General features: G+C 37.7%; 1 protein-coding gene across 1 annotated transcript in view; it reads left to right on the plus strand.

Moving 5' to 3' along the window:
- Positions 1–25: 25 nt before the first annotated feature.
- Positions 26–22,701, plus strand: part of cftr (CF transmembrane conductance regulator) — a 35,420-nt gene continuing 12,744 nt past the window's right edge. The window contains exons 1-18 of the mRNA XM_048169133.1: positions 26–474; positions 1,245–1,355; positions 3,181–3,292; positions 3,694–3,909; positions 4,006–4,095; positions 6,601–6,764; positions 7,234–7,359; positions 8,526–8,772; positions 10,758–10,850; positions 11,206–11,382; positions 11,749–11,940; positions 14,717–14,811; positions 15,318–15,404; positions 18,068–18,779; positions 18,860–18,997; positions 19,170–19,207; positions 19,324–19,604; positions 19,701–19,780. Coding sequence (XP_048025090.1) covers positions 422–474; positions 1,245–1,355; positions 3,181–3,292; positions 3,694–3,909; positions 4,006–4,095; positions 6,601–6,764; positions 7,234–7,359; positions 8,526–8,772; positions 10,758–10,850; positions 11,206–11,382; positions 11,749–11,940; positions 14,717–14,811; positions 15,318–15,404; positions 18,068–18,779; positions 18,860–18,997; positions 19,170–19,207; positions 19,324–19,604; positions 19,701–19,780 — 3,012 coding nt within the window. The 5' untranslated portion in view covers positions 26–421. The remainder of the gene's footprint in view (positions 475–1,244; positions 1,356–3,180; positions 3,293–3,693; positions 3,910–4,005; positions 4,096–6,600; positions 6,765–7,233; positions 7,360–8,525; positions 8,773–10,757; positions 10,851–11,205; positions 11,383–11,748; positions 11,941–14,716; positions 14,812–15,317; positions 15,405–18,067; positions 18,780–18,859; positions 18,998–19,169; positions 19,208–19,323; positions 19,605–19,700; positions 19,781–22,701) is intronic.

The raw sequence follows: 22,701 nt of genomic DNA on the forward strand, positions 1-22,701 counted from the left end.
AGCAACAGAATTTCATGTGTTAAAAGAACTATTAACGTTCTTTTTCGAACACACGAGAATTCTCTGATGATGACACGCCACTTGCTCTTGTAAAGCAACACGTGAGCATCTCTGTAAAAGACTGACAGTTTGAGGATGACATGCCCAAAGGATCTGTGGCATTTGGGGTTGAGAGAGCGCACTTTTCTCACTGAATCACAGCGCTGCTGTCAGCATGAGCTCTTTATAAGCGCGTTACTTCTCATTAACGATTTGAGATACGAGAAATTTTCCTCATCTCCTAAGTACTGGCAGCGAATATCGACAATATCAGCGCTCGACTGTGCGCGCGGTGACGGACAGCGCTCGCGAGCTTCATTCAACGGAGAGGCGTTAAGCTGACACCCGATGTAAGCTCTGTCACCCACGGGGTACTTTTAGGATGCAGCGTTCACCTGTGGAGGATGTCAGCTGCCTCTCAAGATACTTCTTTTGGTAAGACGAAAGCAGAATTTCAAATTCACTTTCAAGTTCACTTTTGGACTAGCAAACCTTAAAACCAAATGTTGTGCTTCAGGACACGTGTGTTTAAATACCATTTTTTCTAGTTACCATAGACATTTTTCTAGTTTATTTACATTTATTCGTCTCTACTGGATGGCTTCTCAGACTGCACCTGATGACTTAAACATTCATTCAAACACTTTAATTACAGACAGTTTATTTATAAACCAAGTTCTAGAACTCTAACCCCCCTAAATAAGTTTTTTTTACTGCTTTACACATACAAGTGTGTGTATATATTCACGTTTCAGTGTTTTCGAATAAACTTTTTACAACCTCACAAGTTACATTAGTACAGTTTAATCAGAGTGCGATAAGTACAGTAGACGCTTACAAACACAAGTTGGGTTCGCCTGAGGAGGTAACCATAGCAACAGCACGCCGCTCGAGCACTTTTCTTTAAGATCAATATTGGATGATATTACAATACTTTATTATTTTGATTTACATAACAGTGATAGCAAAATGTTTAAGGGCCCTAAAAGAAAAATGTTGTTTGCTCTAGAACGATATTACATCAAAAGATTCCGCCCTGTAAGTTACTGGAACAATTTGATCGAGACTCCAGAGTGTTTTTATAGAACATAGACTAGAAAATAACTACACTTTCTTGTACATCTCCTTAGAAAATAACCTAAGTTCATTTTAATTAAAATAATCACAATATTAAAGTTTTCAACATCTGTTCTGGCTGTTTACAGGTGGACAAACCCTTTAATGAGAAAGGGTTTTAGGGAGAAACTGAGGCCATCTGATGTGTATCAAGCTCCCAGTCAAGATGCAGCAGATACTCTTGCAGAGCGTTTGGAAAAGTTAGTATTTGCATTTTTACCTTTTCATGACATATTCAATTTGTGATTTAAAAATGTTATTTACAACTGATTTGTTCATACAGCTCCAAATACATATCCTGGCGAATCTAAAGTGTTTCTTTTCCAATTACACTCAATTTTTAATTTGCACGAGGATTTCATTTATTTATTTTTAACCATTTTATTTAATATTAAAGGTGCCATAGAATTTTAAATTGAATTTACCTTGGCATAGTTGAATAACAAGAGTTCAGTACATGGAAATGACATACAGTGAGTCTCAAACACCATTGTTTCCTCCTTCCTATATAAATCTCATTTGTTTAAAAGACCTCCGAAGAACAGGCGAATCTCAACATAACACTGACTGTTACGTAACAGTCGGGCTCATTAATATGTACGCCCCCAATATTTGCATATGCCAGCTCATGTTCAAGGCATTACACAAGGGCAGGACGTCTGGATGTGCACAGCTGAATCATCAGACTAGGTAAGCAAGCAAGGACAATAGCGAAAAATGGCAGATGTAGCGATAATAACCGACATGATCCATGATATTTTTAGTGATATTTGTAAATTGTCTTTCTAAATGTTTCGTTAGCATGTTGCTAATGTACTGTTAAATGTGGTTAAAGTTACCATCGTTTCTTACTGTATTCACGGAGACAAGAGCCGTCGCTATTTTCATTTTGAAACACTTGCAGTCTGTATAATGCATAAACACAACTTCATTCTTTATAAATCTCTCCAACAGTGTGTAATGTTAGCTTTAGCCAAGGAGCACCATCAAACTCATTCAGAATCAAATGTAAACATCCAAATAAATACCATACTTACGTGATTAGACATGTTGCATGACAGACATTTTGTAAAGATCCATTTTGAGGGTTATATTAGCTGTATGAACTTTGTTTATGCTGTTTAAGGCAGTCGAGAGCTCGGGGGCGGGGAGCACGAGAATTTAAAGGGGCCGCAGCCTGAATCGGCGCATATTTAATGATGCCCCAAAATAGGCAGTTAAAAAAATGAATAAAAAAAAAATCTATGGGTTATTTTGAGCTGAAACTTCACAGACACATTCAGGGGACACCTTAGACTTATATTACATCTTTTGAAAACACGTTCTACGGCACCTTTAAAGACAAATCACTATATTCAAAAATAATATATTGATATTTCCCTTGTATTTTGATGTTAATTACTGAGAACATTTTCTTCAGGGTCTAAAGAAACAGAACTGAAAGGCTCATGTTTTTGTGAAGTGAGCAAATTTACATCATGAAGTGATCCAAACAGAACTCTTGGTTTCTATTGTGACTTTCAGAGTCCTCAGCTCACCTCCTGTGACTCACCAAAGCCAAATATCCCACCTTTAGGTGTTTGTATGCTGTTTTTGACAAAAGAAGGGAGAAAGAAGAATAAAATGTAGGCAACCCCCTTTAAATGTCACCCTGCCCATTCCAGTAAAGTTTCTCTCATGCCACATAAACCACAATACATTCATGCCAGTGCCCTGCTAATGGGCATCAAATGCGACCTTTTAAATGGCCAGGCCCCTGGTGAGTGATAGATGATGAGCATTTTTGTTATTCCTCTAAGGTGAAGCACTGCCGGGAATTTGAACTTTTTTTTTCAATTAACATGTTGGAGCAGTCTCCCCTATTTCCCCAAGCTTGTCAAGGTCTCTATGCTCTGTTTAATAAGTTCGCTAAATCACCTTGGTTATACAGGGGTGCACCAAACAATGTGGACAAACCCATTTAATTGTGGGTGGGTGGGATGCTGTTTAACTGTTCCATTCAGTTTTCTCTCTCTACCTAAACAGAGAATGGGACAGAGAAGTTGCGTCTGGAAGGAAAAAACCCAGTCTCCTGCGAGCCTTGGCACGATGCTTCATAAAACCTTTTCTGTTATTTGGCTTCCTCCTATATATAGGCGTAAGTGTTCAAATAGTCTGTGTTTGTTTTATGATTCTGGGATTGGAGTGTTGATCTCTTAAATCAGCAGTTTGTCGATTTAATTAAGAAATCTACAAAAGGGTTCAAACGCACATGTATATTTGCTAATTGTTTGCACATGGGTGGATATTGCTGGCTCATTGGTATGAAGTTATGTGATTCCTAGCTGTGTACTGCAGGTAACAGTGCAGTGTGACTGTCCCAGTGAAGAAGTTTACAGCATCTAACCTCTTGCTAGATGTTGTTTCACTTGTCACTTTATTATTTTGTTGTTATCATACTTTGGACATCAATTTAGATTTTCTGTAAATAGCAATTATAAGTTTGTCAAATTGAAGGTGTTTTGTCTTTTTCTAGTAATTTCTGTTACTATTTTTCAGGAGGCTACAAAAACAGTTCAGCCACAGCTTTTAGGGCGGGTCATTGCGTCATTTGACCCGGCCCATGAACCGGAGCGAGCCAATGGTTACTTTCTTGCCTTTGGTCTTGGCTTGCTATTTACTGCCCGCTTTCTCCTGCTCCAGCCTGCCATGTTTGGGCTGCACCGCCTGGGCATGCAGATTAGAATTGCACTCTTTAGCATAATCTATAAAAAGGTTTGTTATCTATCTCTACTATCATCTTTCTCTGATATCAGTATCTTTCCCAACAGTATATTAAGGGTATGATTTTCTCTGATTCTTGACCCTTAGACCTTGAAACTTTCTAGCCGAGTCTTGGACAAGATCAGCACAGGTCAGCTGGTCAGTCTGATGTCAGCTAACCTGGGCAAATTTGACCAGGCGAGTATTAAAAAGAGCAAATCACTTCAGTTTTCCCTCATGTTTGCTGGATGATAGGTCACCAAGTCGAAGGGATAGTTCTATTCTAGAGAACATTAAAGGGTTAGTTCACCCAAAAATGAAAATTCTGTCATTAATTACTCACCCCCATGTAGTTTCACACCCCTAAGACCTTTGTTCATCTTCAGCGCCAGAGTCACGTGATTTCAGCAGTTTAGCTGTTTGATAGGATATCCGAATCACTAATTCGAAACAAAAGATTCGTAAAGCTCAGAAGCAGTGTTTTGAAATCGGCAATCACGAGATATTGTTGAAAAGTCGTTATTTTGTTTTTTTGGTGCACAAAAAGTATTCTCTTCACTTTATAATATTAAGGTAGAACCACTGAACTCACATGAACTGTTTTAAATATGTTTTTAGTACTTTTATGGATCTTGAGAGGTTCGGTGGCTTTGCTCTCAATAGAGGCCTCACTGGGCCATCGGATTTCATTAAAAATATCTTAATTTGTGTTCTGAAGATGAACAAAGGTCATACAGGTGTAGAACGACATGAGGGTGAGTAATAAATGACATTATTTTCATTTTTGGGTGAACTAACCCTTTAAATTGTACAAAAATCTGTGCAGTGCACATTATATATATATATATATATATATATATATATTACTATATATTACTACTACAGACTATATATATATATATATATATACATATATATATCTGTAGAAAAAACAAAAAGATAATGGTATTTTTTTTGCCAGGACATTTTCTTTTAAAGGTAGGGTAGAGTTTTTCATGAACAGTTTTTGTTAAAAGTGGTCTAAATATTAAAAAAAATATACATATATCTTTTGTGGAAGTCTCAGGACCAAAAAATGTTCGTCCAATCATTGCATTTGTTCCAAACAATGAGCTTATGCTGCGTTCACGCAATGTTGTAATTACCGAAATTATGGGATGGTAACCCGTGATGTTCTACTCTAAGCTGTTCACGTCCTCAGAATAACTTGTAATAATGTGTTTCTATGGCGATGCCAAAATGAATCTGCAGCAGTCAGGTGGTACAAGTCAGACTAACGCTTTACAATAAGGTTCATTAGTTAAACATTAGTTAAAGTATTAACTAACATGAACTAACCGTGCGCAATACATTTGTTACTGTATTTACTAATCTTCGTTAACGTTAGTTTATGAAAATACAGTTGCTCATTGTTTGTTCATGTTAGTTAACAGTGCATTAACTAATGTTAACAAGATTTTAATAATGTATTAGTAAATGTTGAAATTAACATTAGCAAAGATTAATAAATGCTGTAGAAGTGCAGTTCATTATTAGTTCATGTTAACTAATGTAGTTAACTAATGTTAACTAATGAAACTTATTGTAAAGTGTTACCATTATTATTGTAATGTTGCGTGTTTTGAGACATGAGGTAATTTAATGCTGTCCCTCGTGATGCTTTGCAGACTCTGCTCTGGCTGTGCGTGTTTATGATTTGAAGGAGGCGTGGCTTTGGAGAGCACTCTGAAGGGAGGGTGGGATCTTATGCTTTCAAAGCTAGCTTGCTATTGCTAGCCTATCTGAAATTGACTACCCTACCTTTAAGTTTCTGAACTTTTCCTTTAACTGTAAAACGACACAATGCATTGTGTAATTCAAAATACAGGGAAAACACCTGTGAAAAATGTATTTATTTTTTTCTCTACTTTTTCAGATTTTTTTAGAATATATATATATATATATATATATATATATATATATATATATATATATATATATATATATATATATATATATATATATAAAATGCATCCTTGCTGAAAAAACAATTAATTTCTTTCAAAAAAATAAATCATACTGACTCCAAACTTTTGAACCGGACTATAGCCAATTTGAAAAAGAAAAAAAAAAGAGAGAGTTTGTATCTAGCACAGAGGCCGAACATTTGAAATAAATACACTCCTGCCAACCTGTTGGTTGAGCATTAAATTTAAATTTGTCATAAAGCTTCAGAGGGGAGCGTAGCTGAACTCTGGAACGTCCTAGGAAGGTAGAGCCAATGTGCTGAATATTGATACACTCTGTAAGTGGTCTAAAGCAATTAGCACCTGTGTTTAATGTGGGTTCTTCGAGTGTCCTTTCTTTGGAATGTATGAGATGGTTTTGTTATGTTTTGTAGCCATTGCAAATGTGCTGAAGTGAACAAACTTTTCTAAATGGTTTCAAAGTGTTCTTAGATATGGTTCAGCATGCCTGGTATAGTAGGACATGGGTGGCACAACAATACAAAAAAACTCTGGCATTTAGCTAACATATAAGGCATAGACATAAAGAATGACCATAGATAAAGAAGAGTCTAAATTTAATGGCTCTTTTAAGCTTTTGAAACAAACAAATTTAAATAAAGCTTTTAATTTTTAATTAATGACTAAGATTCAATTTTGTATTCACTGTACCATGATGCTTTTCTTTCTTTTCTTTTCTTTTTCTTTTTTGGTACAGAGCCTGGGTATGGCCCATTTTGTTTGGATATCACCATTGCAATGCATCCTGTGTACAGGGCTTATCTGGGAACTCATTGATGTCAACAGCTTCTGTGCACTTGCTGCCATCTCTTTATTGGGTGTCTTGCAGGCCTTTCTCTCACATAAAATGGGTCCTTACAAGTAAGTCTCGAATGTACTTTCAGCCTACATGCAAACCAAAAAGTTCCCATTGACAGACTTACACTGGCACATATCTGTTTAAGAGATTTCTCTCAAAGTATCCTTTATGCTCCCACAGAAACATTCCATTTATGATTCATGCTGGTTAAAGGCTTTGAAGAGTTTGGACAGGTAGTTCAGTTCTGCTCCTGTAATCAGGAGGCTGGTTAGCCTTGTGCCTTGGAGAAATGTAAACATGTTGGTCAGAACCGCTACTGAGACAGTATCACACACACACAAGCTTACAATCAATTATAATTCAGTCTGTATATTGTCTGTATTCAGTGCCTTCACTGCACCATCGACATTACAACTATGCTTAGTCATATGTATTAAACCCACACTGGAGTGTTTATTATGTACAGGACATGAAGTTCTGTAAGCACAGACACATCATTCCCATTTTCTGTCTTTTTCCGTTTTCCACCAGAGCACAAAAAGTGCTATTGACCAACAAACGGTTGGCTCTGACCTCAGAGATCATGGAGAACCTGCATTCGGTGAAGGCCTACGGCTGGGAGGAGATAATGGAGACCCTCATTAAGAACATCAGACAGTAAGACCCAAACAGTTTGTGGGTGTTCTCCACTTTTTATTAAAAACAAGTCATGAGTGTTGCTTTTATACAGTGAATAGCCTCACATAGCCAGACCTTTGAGAAACTTGAAGAGACCATCTGACTGACATGAAAAACAACCAATTTTTACATGCCATTTTACATGCCATATTTTTAAAGGGTAAGTTCACCCAAAAATGAAAATAATGTCATTTATTACTCACCCTCATGTCGTTCTACGCCCATAAGACCTTTGTTCATCTTCAGAACACAAATTAAGATATTTTTGATGAAATCCGATGGCTCAGTGAAGCCTCCATAGACAGCAATGCCACTGAACTTCAAAACATATTCAAAACAGTTCATGTGAGTACAGTGGTTCAACCTTAATATTATAAAGCGACGAGAATACTTTTTATGCACCAAAAAAACAAAATAATGACTTTTCAACAATATCTAGTGATGGCCGATTTCAAAACACTGCTTCGAATCTTTTGTTTTGTTTGAATATGTTTTGAGTACCTTTCTGGAAACAGTAGTGTGTATATCAAATAGTCCAATTTGTTTTACAGTTTTGCTACACAGATTTGATGCCATAGACCTGGAAAATGTTGGCGAATTGAGTGATTATTTCACATTCAAAGGCACTTGCTGTATCAACCCAGTACTTTGTAAACACAAATTTGTTTCCAGGCGGATTGATAAACAACTGGAACTCCCATATTGAGAAGAGCTTTCCATTTTTGTGTGCAATATGCAACAGATCAAGGTGGATCAAGGGTGTGCTGTCTGAAACTGAGACTAAATAAGTGATTTAATTAAAGTGAACAGTTGATATTTCAGTTAATTACATTTCTGTCCTACACATTCTTTAATTCCTATTCCTTTAATATTAAGTGAGGTTCATTCAGAAGAGATTATGGACCAGAAGAGTGGGCCTGGGTCAGGAAACTTGAAGCCACAGTCTCCTACTGTTTCTCTGTAGTATTACATTTATGGCAGCACACGGCGTGCCTTTGTGTTTTTGTTATCAGCTCAGTCTTGGAGAATCAATGTGCCGTTGTTTTTTTAGCTATTTGATATCTCATGACACAGTCTCCAAATATCCTACCCATCTAGCATTCCCTTTCAGTTTGTTATTCTTGCTTCCCGTAAACTGTTTTTAGGGATGAGGTGAAGTTGACCAGGAAGATTGGCTCCCTGCGCTACTTCTACAGCTCTGCATACTTTTTCTCAGCCATCTTTGTGATTGTGGCTGCAGTGGTGCCCCATGCCCTGAGTCGCGGTATCAACCTGCGTCGCATATTCACCACTCTCTCCTACTGTATGGTGCTGCGTATGACTGTTACTCGACAACTGCCCGGCTCCATCCAGATGTGGTACGACACCATGCGGCTTATTTGGAAGATTGAAGTGAGTCCACACACTCTACAAGAGACACAAGTGTAGCCCATTCTCACGGCACCCTGTCAGGACTGTCAGATGATTAAAATAATTGCGTTCCATTTTAAAATTAAATGGAAAAAAATATTTAAATATAAAATAAATTTTGTCAACTTTTGTCGTTGTCATTTGTAGTGTAGTTTGTACTGTACAAACTATATGCAAATTCTATATTTGTTTGTATTAAAAGGAAGATACTTTGTGAAACAGAGTTTTTTACCAATTGAATAATTTGTGAATCTTTGTAATAATACCATTTTAGTAATATTAATGATAATGCTAAATGATATCTGGTAAAATACGAGTAAAACATCTCTGGTTTGGTGTTGATAAAAGGGAAACACGGCTCTACACTCAAATGCTGGGTTAAAAACAACCCAAGTTGGGTTGATAATGGACAAACCCAGCAATGGGGTTGTTTTAACCCAGCGAATTGGATGTTTTAACCCAGCGGTTGGGTTGTTTTAACCCAGCGGTTGAGTTGTTTTAACCCAGCGGTTGGGTTGTTTTAACCCAGCAAACTGGATTCTTTTAACCCAGTGAATTGGTTGTTTTAACCCAGCAGTTGGGTTGTTTTAACCCAGCAGTTGGGTTGTTTTAACCCAGCGAATTGGTTGTTTTAACCAGCGGTTGGGTTGTTTTAACTCAGCGAATTGAGTTGTTTTAACCCAGCGAATTGGGTTGTTTTAACCCAGCAAACTGGGTTGTTTTAACCAGTAGTTGGGTTGTTTTAACTCAGCGAATTGGGTTGTTTTAACTCAGCAAATTGAGTTGTTTTAACTCAGCGAATTGAGTTGTTTTAACCCAGCAAATTGGGTTGTTTTAACCCAGCAAACTGGGTTGTTTTAACCAGTAGTTGGGTTGTTTTAACTCAGCGAATTGAGTTGTTTTAACTCAGCAAATTGGATTGTTTTAACTCAGCGAATTGAGTTGTTTTAACTCAGCGAAATGAGTTGTTTTAACCCAGCGAATTGGGTTGTTTTAACCCAGCAAATTGGGTTGTTTTAACCAGTAGTTGGGTTGTTTTAACTCAGCGAATTGAGTTGTTTTAACTCAGCGATTTGAGTTGTTTTAACTCAGCGAAATGAGTTATTTTAACTCAGCGAATTGGGTTGTTTTAACCCAGCGAATTGGGTTGTTTTAACACAGAAAATTGGATTGTTTTAACCAAGCAAATTGGTTGTTTTAACCTAGCGGTTGGGTTGTTTTAACTCAGCAAATTGAGTTGTTTTAACCCAGCGAATTTGGTTGTTTTAACTCAGCGAATTGGGTTGTTTTAACCCAGCAAATTGGATTGTTTTAACCCAACGAATTGGTTGTTTTAACCTAACGGTTGGGTTGTTTTAACTCAGCAAATTGAGTTGTTTTAACCCAGCGAATTGGTTGTTTTAACCTAGCGGTTGGGTTGTTTTAACCCGGGGAATTGGTTGTTTTAACCCAGCGAATTGGTTGTTTTAACCCAGCGTTTGGGTTAAATGTTTGCCCAACCTGCTGGGTGTTGGAAATGAACATTTATTAATATATTTACTTATTGAACATTTATTAATAAGTTTAATGAATAATAATTAAACAACAGACATTTATTATATTGCTTATTAATAAATGTTCACATTATTATTGTTGCCTCTAGTAGTTATTTGTCAGATTTTTAATTTCCAACCTATTTTGGGTTAATTTTAAGCCAGCCACATAGTAATATTTAAACAATAGCTGGGTAATTAAACTTCCCAGCACGTTGGGCAAACATGTAACCCAAACCGCTGGGTTAAAACAAACCAATTGCTGGGTTTGTCCATTTTCAACCCAACTTGGGTTGTTTTTAACCTAGCATTCTAACCTAGTGTATTCTATTGTATTTCTGAAGACCACTATTCTTGGCATCAGTAAATTGTAAATATTGAATCAGTAAATATTGTGTAATGCTGTAAAGTGTACTTAACTTCTACTTCCTCCAGGAATTTCTTAGTAAGGAAGAATACAAGTTAATGGAGTACGATCTCAGCATCACAGAGCTGGAACTTAAAGATGTGACTGCTTCTTGGGATGAGGTACAGTCTTTTAGATTATCACACCTTTTTGAAACAGATTGAGACTGAAAACAATTCCTTTTCACTTTTGGGAAGCAGGTTTAGCGAACTAATTGCTATGTCTTTTGTTGACTGATTTGAATAGAATTGCATGTTCAGTTGAGTAGCTACAAGGCTAGTGACCCATGAAGCCTAACTGAGGTCAACAACTAACTTTAAATTACTTGAACCACATTAGGTGATATTCCAAATTAAAGCAAATGACTTTGCTATTCCTTTTCACCACTCAGAGAGAACAGAACAACAGGAAGAATCAATCAATGTTTGAATGCATTCATTGTGTATGTGTAAATACCCTCTATCTATGTTCCTTCAGGGTCCTGGTGAACTTCTAGAAAGGATAAAACAGGAGAACAAAGCTAATGGCCATCACAATGGAGATGCAGGCCTCTTCTTCACCAACCTTTATGTGACTCCTGTACTGAAGGACATCAGCTTAAACCTGAAGAAAGGAGAGATGTTGGCTGTTACCGGTTCTATGGGATCTGGGAAGGTAGGAGTGGTTGCCATTTTTATTCACTTGTAATCTGTCATTAATTCCATGAAATTGTGATAAAATAATATGGAAAAAGTACTGGTAATTTAAGGACATTTCCTTTAATCCTTAAACACAACACAATGCACTTCATAATAAAATGAATGTTGGACAAGAGACTAAGCAATTCTGACAAATAATTCACATTTATAACAATTATAGTGGATACATGAAAAGCCACTACAGTGTGAAACCTTTAATAAGCCTAAATATAAGCTACAATATAAAAGGATGAGTAAAGCCAACTGTTTAAGTGAAAACAAACATTTGCTAAAAGGAAATGGTAAGATTGTCATTGTTCAGACATAATGCCTATATTTATAGAGCTCATTGTTGATGACCATCCTCGGGGAGCTGGTTCCCTCCTCTGGGAAGATCCGACACAGCGGCCGAATCTCCTACTCCTCCCAAACAGCCTGGATCATGCCTGGAACCATCCGAGACAACATCCTTTTTGGCCTGACCTATGATGAGTATCGTTATAAGAGTGTGGTCAAAGCATGCCAGCTCGAGGAGGTACTGACACATTGATGCTCTTCAGTCCACTCTTTGTGTCTGTCATTTCCTTAGTCTTACTCCCATCTCCAATTCCTGTCCCCCTCTCTCATTTATATTTCAATCCCTCTGTCTACAGTATATTGCCTGACGTCACTCATCTCTTTGCTCAACCTAACAAGTCCTCCTCTTTGTCCTGTCTCAAGTTCCTACTTTGCTTCTGTTTCTGTCTTTCCCCTCTCTTTCGCTCTCTACATGGAATGTTCACCTGGCAATGGAACTGAGAACCTTTGTTAGATGTAGAACTGTGTCATATTACCCTGCTCATGGTTTTCTCCCTTCACTCTCAATCTCTTGATACCAAAGCAGCCAATCGTCTGCAACTATCAGCAACCAAAGTGTTGAGTGACAGGGCCCTTGTTTAACCGAGTCTTACATGAAAGAACGGTCAGAAGGGAGATCTGATGAGAATACATTCATGTCCAAGCATTAGGCTCAGTGTAAGATTTATCCATGCTAGTGGATGATATTTGTCTAGCGATAATCATATTGTGAAGCTTTTTCTTACACTGCAAAAATAAATAAGTAAATTAAAATCTTCAACAAACAAACAAACAAACAACAAACTTAAATTTGCTTCACATGATATTTATACTTGTTTTCAGGGAATATACTGAACATTTTTCTATTGATTTGGTAAAAACAAAGCATAAAGCTTACAAACTAAGTGAAGGTATACACTAAAAATAATATAATTTTTCTGAAAAAGATTTTTGATCATTTTTGTAGTCTAAAGTGTATATATATATATACACACACATTATGACTACTGACAGGTGAAGTGAATAACACTGATTATCTCTTCATCACGGCATCTGTTAGTGGGTGGGATATATTAGGCAGCAAGTGAACATTTTGTCCTCAAAGTTGATGTGTTAGAAGCAGGAAAAATGGGCAAGCTTAAGGATTTGAGCTAGTTTCACAAGGGCCAAATTGTTATGGCTAGTCAGAGCATCTCCAAAACTGCAGCTCTTGCGGGGTGTTCCCGGTCTGCAGTGTTCAGTATCTATCAAAAGTAGTCCAATGAAGGAACAGTGGTGAACCGTATATATACACTGCCCTCCAAAAGTTTGAAACGCCCTAGAAAAGTGGGGTTTTGGACAATATTGGCATGAATCCTTTTTAATTTGTGATAATTTCGCACTGATAAGGGATAACACAAACTACAAAAACATATTTTATTACATAAACAGTTAAATTTTCGATTCCTCAAAATATCCACCATTAGCAGCTATCTGACCTAAACTGGGTTCAAATTGGTTCATTGTATTCTAAACTTAATTGGCAATCAATTGTTGAAGCTATTAAGGTGTGCTGACCCAAAAATCTTTTACAAACCTGGGCCAAGTTTAAACCAGTAACCAGGCATCACAGCTGGCAAAGGGGCATGTCTGACTTTGACATGTATATATTACCATTATTATGTAATCAAAATGAAAATTATTATTGCTGGTCTTCAATGATAATGTCAAGTTACTGTAATGTATTTGGACCAAAAAATGATAAGGATTTATGCTGATATCGTCCAAAACCACACTTTGCCCGGGGTGTTTCCAAACTTTTGGAAGGCAGTGTATATATATATATATATATATATATATATATATATATATATATATATATATATATATACATATTCTTGAATGGTTTACAGATGTTCAATCACAGTTAAATGGCGTAGTGTGTTTCTAAATGGTGATCCTGTGATGTTTACAGTCAGCCAGTCTATCATTTTCCATAGGGAGAAAAGTTAACATGTTTCCTCTCAAACAAAGTATGTTTTACAGTAAATGGTTATTACAAGTGTAATTTATGACTGTTTGTTGCGAAACATTCAGACTCTAACAACAGTAGATCTTTAAGAGCAGTGTGAGGTGGCTATTGTCATCACAATGGTTGGCAAGGCCATATCAACAGAGTGTGAGAAGTTAGTCTCTTGTGTGCTAACTAGCAAAAAGTTATTTTTTATTGTACATAATGAGTCTATTCAGTGTATGCTGAAAGATCAAGATGCTGACACTTAGACTTTCTCAGCATACTTAATCTTTTGAGTAATACACACTCGAAACAAGCTCTCAATGCAAACGACAAGAATAGCAGGATCTAATAAATGGTCTTTAAAATGTAAAGTGGAAACGCCCAAGTTTAGTTGGCTTGTGTTATCCATGCATTTCCTTTTGTAGCACTGATATACTAGCACTTCAGCCCTCATTCATGTTGTGTCTGGGCAGTAAACCTCAGCATTTCCATCTTTAAGACATCAGTGCTCCAGTGCTCCCCACTGATTTGTTTGTGTAGTGTTTTAGAGTCTTTCTCACTGCATCACTTCATTTAATTATTATTTTTAATGCTCCTAAAATGGACAAACAGAGTTGATGACAAGGTAAGAACCTTCTACATGAGAATCATTCATCTCAAGTTGCATGTGGTCTCTTAAAAAAAACAACAACCTTAAACCAGCCTAACATTGTAACGCTGCTCTGCTGGTATTAGAGGGGTTTTGGGAACTGACAAAACTAGCTGAAGAATACCTGAAAGCATCTTAGGCTGGTTTAAGTTTTGAGTTTGTTTTAAGCACCAAATATAGACAGTTTACCAACTATTTCTGCTGTGAGTGTGTTGACCTGTGTGTGTCTGTGCACTTCAGAGTCATGTAAAATAGCATGTGGTGTTTTCCCTAAATTTCTCACAATGTCTTACTTGCTCTGTGTGATGACATTGTCTGTTTTATTGTTAGGATCTGGCTGCTCTTCCTGAGAAGGATAAGACGCCTATGGCAGAGGGGGGTTTAAACTTGAGTGGGGGTCAGAAAGCACGTGTAGCCCTGGCCAGGTATGTCACACATTTCCTCACCTACACTTAGACATCTCTCAACTCCTCAGATGTACACCAGCACCTGTAGTTTAATCCACACTAGAGTCCTCACCTGCCTCATGGTTGCTCTTTCCCACAAAACTTTAGGGAAGAATGTAATTCATATAAGTATGGCATTTTAATAACTGTCACAACACATTGTTACATCATGTCAGGAATGTAACAATCTCTTAGATTTACATGGCCATAAAGTCAATATTAAATCTTACAATTGAATACAATCATGCAGCCATAAAATAAGAGTTTGACAACTTTTTATTGTTTGTTTGTATGAAAGCGTCCCTGTGTCTCTGGGCTTGTGACTTTTTTTTTTTTTTTTGCAAAGTATTTATTGTTTTCAAGTCTTATTATAGTGTGAATTTACAGAATTAAAATATTCCGTAAAGTAAACTTCATTTAATATACTTGATTTGTATTTAATTGATCAAATTCTCAGTAGTTAAACTTCATTTTTATCTGCACAGGGCTGTTTACAGAGATGCTGATGTTTACCTGCTTGACGCACCATTTACTCACCTGGATATTGCAACAGAAAAAGAAATATTTGACAAGTATGTATATCACATTCTCTTTGTCATGGTAGGAATTTTGCTCTTCAGGATTGCACTTGGATTCACTTGACTAAGTAATGAACTTATTCATTTCTTGAATAATTAAATAATTACATCATGTAGCATTTTGACTTTCATTAATTCTAAGATTGCTTTTTGCCTGCATTCTGCCATGGAAGACTCGGGATCAGAACTTCTGTCTGTCCAAAAGAAATAAAAACTAATTTGCTACTAAGTTGCATTAAACAAAACCAGTATCTTTTTTTAGAATTTCCATGTAAAGTTAATAGAGTTCAACAGTTGGGTTCTGCAAGTAAAAAATCCCATTCATTTTCTCCATAGGGAATTGATTTTAATCAATTTTAATTTGATAAATTACAATTAACCGTTAAAAGACAGACCTACTGTGAGCTTTGATGTTGTTGATCGAAGGTATATGCTTTTGTTGAAGGCATCGGCCCACATTATTTCAACTTTTTTTAAATAATCATGTTTAACAGGATTCCTAGTGAAAAAGAAACTCTTTAGCGCTTGCTCACTCCCATGAAGCACTGCAAATGACATAATAGAGTCATGTGTGTATTCTATTATGTCATTTGTATATATACAGTGGGTACGGAAAGTATTCAGACCCCCTTAAATTTTTCACTCTTTGTTATATTGCAGCCATTTGCTAAAATCATTTAAGTTCATTTTTTTTCCTCATTAATGTACACACAGCACCCCATATTGACAGAAAAACACAGAATTGTTGACATTTTTGCAGATTTATTAAAAAAGAAAAACTGAAATATCACATGGTCCTAAGTATTCAGACCCTTTGCTCAGTATTTAGTAGAAGCACCCTTTTGATCGAATACAGCCATGAGTCTTTTTGGGAAAGATGCAACAAGTTTTTCACACCTGGATTTGGGGATCCTCTGCGATTCCTCCTTGCAGATCCTCTCCAGTTCTGTCAGGTTGGATGGTAAACGTTGCCATTTTTAGGTCTCTCCAGAGATGCTCAATTGGGTTTAAGTCAGGGCTCTGGCTGGGCCATTCAAGAACAGTCACGGAGTTGTTGTGAAGCCACTCCTTCATTATTTTAGCTGTGTGCTTAGGGTCATTGTCTTGTTGGAAGGTAAACCTTCGGCCCAGTCTGAGGTCCTGAGCACTCTGGAGAAGGTTTTCGTCCAGGATATCCCTGTACTTGGCCGCATTCATCTTTCCCTCGATTGCAACCAGTCGCCCTGTCCCTGCAGCTGAAAAACACCCCCAGAGCATGATGCTGCCACCACCATGCTTCACTGATGGGACTGTATTGGACAGGTGATGAGCAGTGCCTAGTTTTCTCCACACATACCGCTTAGAATTAAGGCCAAAAAGTTCTGTCTTGGTCTCATCAGACCAGAGAATCTTATTTCTCACCATCTTGGCAAACTCCATGTGGGCTTTCATGTGTCTTGCACTGAGGAGAGGCTTCCGTCGGGCCACTCTGCCATAAAGCCCCGACTGGTGGAGGGCTGAAGTAATGGTTGACTTTCTACAACTTTCTCCCATCTCCCGACTGCATCTCTGGAGCTCAGCCACAGTGATCTTTGGGTTCTTCTTTACCTCTCTCACCAAGGCTCTTCTCCCCCGATAGCTCAGTTTGGCCGGATGGCCAGCTCTGGGAAGGGTCATCCCAAACGTCTTCCATTTAAGGATTATGGAGGCCACTGTGCTCTTAGGAACCTTAAGTGCAGCAGAAATTTTTTTGTAACCTTGGCCAGATCTGTGCCTTGCCACAATTCTGTTTCTGAGCTCTTCAGGCAGTTCCTTTGACCTCATGATTCTCATTTGCTCTGACATGCACTGTGAGCTGTAAGATCTTATATAGACAGGTGTGTGGCTTTCCTAATCAAGTCCAATCAGTATAATCAAACACAGCTGGACTCAAATGAAGGTGTAGAACCATCTCAAGGATGATCAGAAGAAATGGACAGCACCTGAGTTAAATATATGAGTGTCACAGCAAAGGGTCTGAATACTTAGGACCATGTGATATTTCAGTTTTTCTTTTTTAATAAATCTGCAAAAATGTCAACAATTCTGTGTTTTTCTGTCAATATGGGGTGCTGTGTGTACATTAATGAGGAAAAAAATGAACTTAAATGATTTTAGTAAATGGCTGCAATATAACAAAGAGTGAAAAATTTAAGGGGGTTTGAATACTTTCCGTACCCACTGTATATATATATATATATATATATATATATATATATATATATATATATATATATATATATTTATCCATCATTTTTATTTCGATTATGCCATTTGTAATTCTTAGGATTGTTGTTCTTTCCCTCATTAAAGTTGATAAGTACTTAGTCTTGTACCTTTGCTTTTCAAATACTTTTTTTATTTCAAATGACTTATAACTCTTTGATAAAAACTTTTTCAAAATTCCTATGGAAAATACTTTTGGAACCATAGCCAAGAAAAAAGTTGATTTTTCGTGGCTATGGCTCCTGTGTATAGAGACACTGTTGCTCTCTATACACGATTAAAAAATTAATAGTGACCTCTTACCAATAGAAGAGACCAAATCGAAAAGAGACGACAGCACATACTATACTGTTAATTTTAGCTTAATTGTGAGTAATATTAATGAGTAATCTCATTCTTATGTCTTTACCCAGATGTCTGTGTAAGCTGATGGCCTCCAAGACACGCATCTTGGTAACAAATAAGATTGAGCATATGAAGCGAGCCGATAAGATCATACTGCTCCACAATGGTGAAAGTTTTTTCTACGGCACCTTTTCGGAGCTTCAATCGGAGCGTCCTGATTTTAGCTCTTTGCTTCTGGGTTTGGAGGCCTATGACAACATCAGCGCTGAGCGCCGCTGCTCTATCCTGACAGAGACTCTCCACCGCGTCTCGGTGGATGAGAGCGCAGGCATGCGACCTGAACGCTCCTCTTATCGCCAGGTGGCCCCGCCCATGCCCAAGTACATAGATGAGAGAAAAGCTTCAGTGATCGTTAACCCCCTTGGAGCAGCTCGTAAGGCATCTTTCATTCAGGTACCAGAGGAAGAGGTCCGCAGGACATTACCTGACCGGAAGTTCTCCCTGGTACCCGAGAACGAGCTAGTAGATGAATCCTTCATGGGAAGCGACGTCTATCATAACCATGGGGTGCACATGGCTGGTCAGAGGAGGCAGTCGGTGTTAGCCTTCATGACCAATGCACAAGGCCAGGGCCGTCGTGACCACCTTCAGTCTTCTTTCCGCAGACGGCTGTCCGTCGTGCCTCAGAGCGAACTGGCTTCTGAGCTGGACATCTACACTCGCCGCCTGTCGGACAGCACGTATGACATCACCGGGGTCCTAGAAGAAGAGAACATTGAGGTGTGGAAAATTCCTGCACTATGCAACACATTAATTTACATACTAGACTTTAACATGATCTGATTCGCTTCTCTTTGCAGGCATGTTTAGTTGATGAAATTGATGAAATAGAGGAGGCATTTGAAACAACAAAGTGGAACACATATGTCAGATATGTGTCAAATAATACAAGTCTTCTTTATGTACTGATCTTCATCCTCATTGTTGCAGCAGCTGAGGTAATCTGAATATTTTCTATGTTTATCTCTATGTATTGTCTACTGTATGTGTACTGACATGTTCTGCATAAGAGATGTCTTTCAAAAACATAAAAAAATCTTACCCGAAAAACTTTAGAACAGAAGCGTACATCTTGATTTACTAATCCTAATGATTTCTTATGTGTTTTAGGTTGCAGGATCTGTAGCAGGGATCTTTCTGATAACTGAGTAAGTGTTTTTCCTTTCCTTAAATACTAGTTAACAAAACATATTTAGTTGTCAAGCATTCTTCAGAATTGTAATCAATCCACAAAAAAAACTGCGTTTTAACTATTTTGTTGCAGTGAACTTTGGAAAGAAGAGCAACAGCGATTTGACCCAAATATGACAAAGCACTCCAACATGTCTTCACCTGGACAAAACTATGCAGTCATCGTGACCCCCACTAGCAGCTATTACATTCTCTATATCTACGTAGCCACGTCAGAGAGCCTCCTTGCAATGGGATTTTTCCGGGGTCTTCCATTTGTGCACACTATGATCACAATCTCCAAGAAACTGCACCAGAAGATGCTGCGTGCTGTTCTCAGTGCACCCATGTCTGTGCTCAATACCATGAAGACAGGTCAGTGTTATGTAAGGCTGAAAATATCTTATTTCCAGAGGTCCAGTTTCTGACTTAATACTTTACCGTTTGTGTCCTAATATCATTTTTTGGCAGGCCGAATCATGAATAGGTTCACCAAAGACATGGCCACAATAGATGACATGCTTCCTCTCCTCATGTTTGACTTTGTCCAGGTTTGTGAATATTTTAGTCAAAAGCATTTAATTGATGGGTAGATGGGTTTCTGTTTAGTGCAGGGTTGCTCAGTCTTGCTTTTGGAGATCTGCCATTCTGCAAGTTCAGTTTCAACCAGGGTTGGCAGGTCTGCACAACAAAACCCCCTGTGGTAGTGATGGTTAACCGGAGTGGTGGTTGATGTCGCATCAACCCGCAGACTACAATAACTACCTGCGGCAACAGTGTAAAAGTAGCCCGATTCCGCAGGAAAACCGCAGCCTTGCCAACACTGGTTTCAACTCTGACGAATTCATACACTATCAGTACTATTTAGCCAAACAATAACATGCTCTAAAATAATTTTTCAAATGGGCAAGAATGTTTCCTATAGGCTTTTTAATGATTTCTAACACACATTTATGCTTTTTGGGACAATATTGCCCACACTGTCTTGCAGTATGGAAGAGGTTTGACACTTCTGTATAGACAAATGTGATGTGTTTAAAGGGTTAGTTCACCCAAATCACCCATGAAAATTCTGTCATTAAAGGTCCCGTTTTTCGTGGTTTTTTTGAAGCTTTGTTTGTGTTTATAGTGTGCAATATAACATGTGTTCATGTTTCGCGTGTAAAAAAACACATTATTTTTCACATAATTTACTTTACTGTTCTATGAAGTCCCTCCTTCAGAAATACGTAACGAGTTCTGATTGTGCCAGCGGTTCCTGTGTTGTGATTCGACAGCAGTTTAGCGCATCTTGCCCGGAAAGGTCACGCCTCTTACCATAACGTGGAGATGCACGCGCTCAGTGTTATTGTAAACATGTCTTTAATTTTACCCTATCAATTTGAGCCGGAATCAGACCCAGTAATTGGACTGCGGGATGAAAATAACAGCGTTTCGACGACATGGCGACAAACACACTCTACAAATGCAACTCTTGTGTATTCCTGTGGGCGGAGGTTAGTCAAAAAACTGTTTTAGTGACGTCATTAAAGAAGGAAGTAGAGGGATGTAGTCCAAACTGGCCGTTCGATGTAGGCGACTTCTGTTAAATAAAATATCTCGCTTGGCATTGAACTTTGAGCTTTAAAATTTTACAGATTTTATTTATACTCTAACAACAACATTACACACTAAAGGCCTTTGCACACTGAGTCCGAAATTTTCGCATGCGTTTTTTCGTATTCGCAATCCTAAAAATTTGTCACGCACAGAGACCTTGCACACTGAGTCTGATGCGTATTAATGAATGCGTTGCGAAAAAATCACAAAACAAATCGCAAAACAATACAAAATGAAGTCTTCAAGCAGTGAGCACGATTAGTTGTCTCCTCTCTTCTTAAAAAGAGAAAAAGAAAGAGGAAATATTGGGTCCCTTCAATCCCGAGATTGCATAGCGAGAAAGGAGAATTCACCTCATCAAGGAGCTGCGGGATTATCCGAGCGTTTCAAAGATTACTTCAGGATGTCAGTGGCTCTGTTTGATGCTTTACTACTGGCACAATCTGTCTTTATATTCGGTCTCTTTGTATTCCTCACGTTGTTTGTCATTCAGTGCTGCTGTTTTGTGCTGTAGACGACGTGGATCAACTTGTCAGATGGCATTCTGGAATTTTGCGTTCGTGTACGGTGGCTCTGAATTGTCAAAACGTCTCTCAAAATGCGTGCCACGGATGCGAAAAACGCAGAAAATCGAACCTGATCCGAATATTTTTTTGACGGACGAAAGTTTCGGAGGCAGTGTGCAAACACGATTGACATAACGTGAGGTCGAATTTATTTTTTAACGTGCGAAAGTTTCGCATGCAAATTTCGGACTCAGTGTGCAATGACCTTAACTAAAGTTTGAAACATGGGATCTCGAAGAACAGGACCTTTAAGTACTCACCCTCATGCCGTTCAATACCCGTAAGACCTTCGTTCATCTTCGGAACACAAATTAAGATATTTTTGATCAAATCCGATGGTTTAGTGAGGCCTCCATTGACAGCAAGATAATTACACTTTCAAATGCCCAGAAAGCTACTAAAAACATATTTAAAACAGTTCATGTGACAACAGTGGTTCAACCTTAATGTTATGAAGCGACGAGAATACTTTTTGCGCAACAAAAAAACAAAATAACGACTTTATTCAACAATATCTAGTGATGGGCGATTTCAAAACACTGCTTCATGAAGCTTCGAAGCTTTACAAATCTTTTGTTTCAAATCAGTGGTTCAGAGCATGTATAAAACTGCATGTAAGTTATGCCCCCCAGTGGTGAAACATTGAAATTTTGAAACACTTATGACGTAACGAAACCTCGTTTACTAAAATCACGTGACTTTGGCAGTTTGATACACGCTCCGAACCACTGATTTGAAACAAAAGATTTGTAAAGCTTCATGAAGCAGTGTTTTGAAATCGCCCATCACTAGATATTGTTGAATAATGTCGTTATTTTGGTTTTTTGGCAAACAAAAAGTATTCTCGTCGCTTCATAACATTAAGGTTGAACCACTGTAGTCACATGAACTGTTTTAAATATGTTTTTAGTAGCTTTCTGGGCATTGAAAGTGTTAATTATCTTGCTGTCAATGGAGGCCTCACTAAACCATCGGATTTGATCAAAAATATCTTAATTTGTGTTCTGAAGATGAACGAAGGTCTTACGGGTGTGGAGCGACATGAGGGTGAGGAATTAATGACAGAATTTTTATTTTTGGGTGAACTAACCCTTTAAATTTTTTCAAATATAAAAAAAGATTTCACCAAGGCTGCATATTTGATCAAAAACACAATAAAAACTGGTGTTGTGGAATGTTATTACATTTTTCTATTCTAATATATTTTAAAAAGTTTATTCCTGTGATGGCAAAGCTGAATTTTCAGCATCATTTCTCCAGTCTTCAGTGTCACATGATTCTTCATAAATCATTCTAATATGCTGATT

The sequence above is a fragment of the Megalobrama amblycephala genome, linkage group LG19, assembly GCF_018812025.1.
Source record: "Megalobrama amblycephala isolate DHTTF-2021 linkage group LG19, ASM1881202v1, whole genome shotgun sequence".
NCBI lineage: Eukaryota > Metazoa > Chordata > Actinopteri > Cypriniformes > Xenocyprididae > Megalobrama > Megalobrama amblycephala.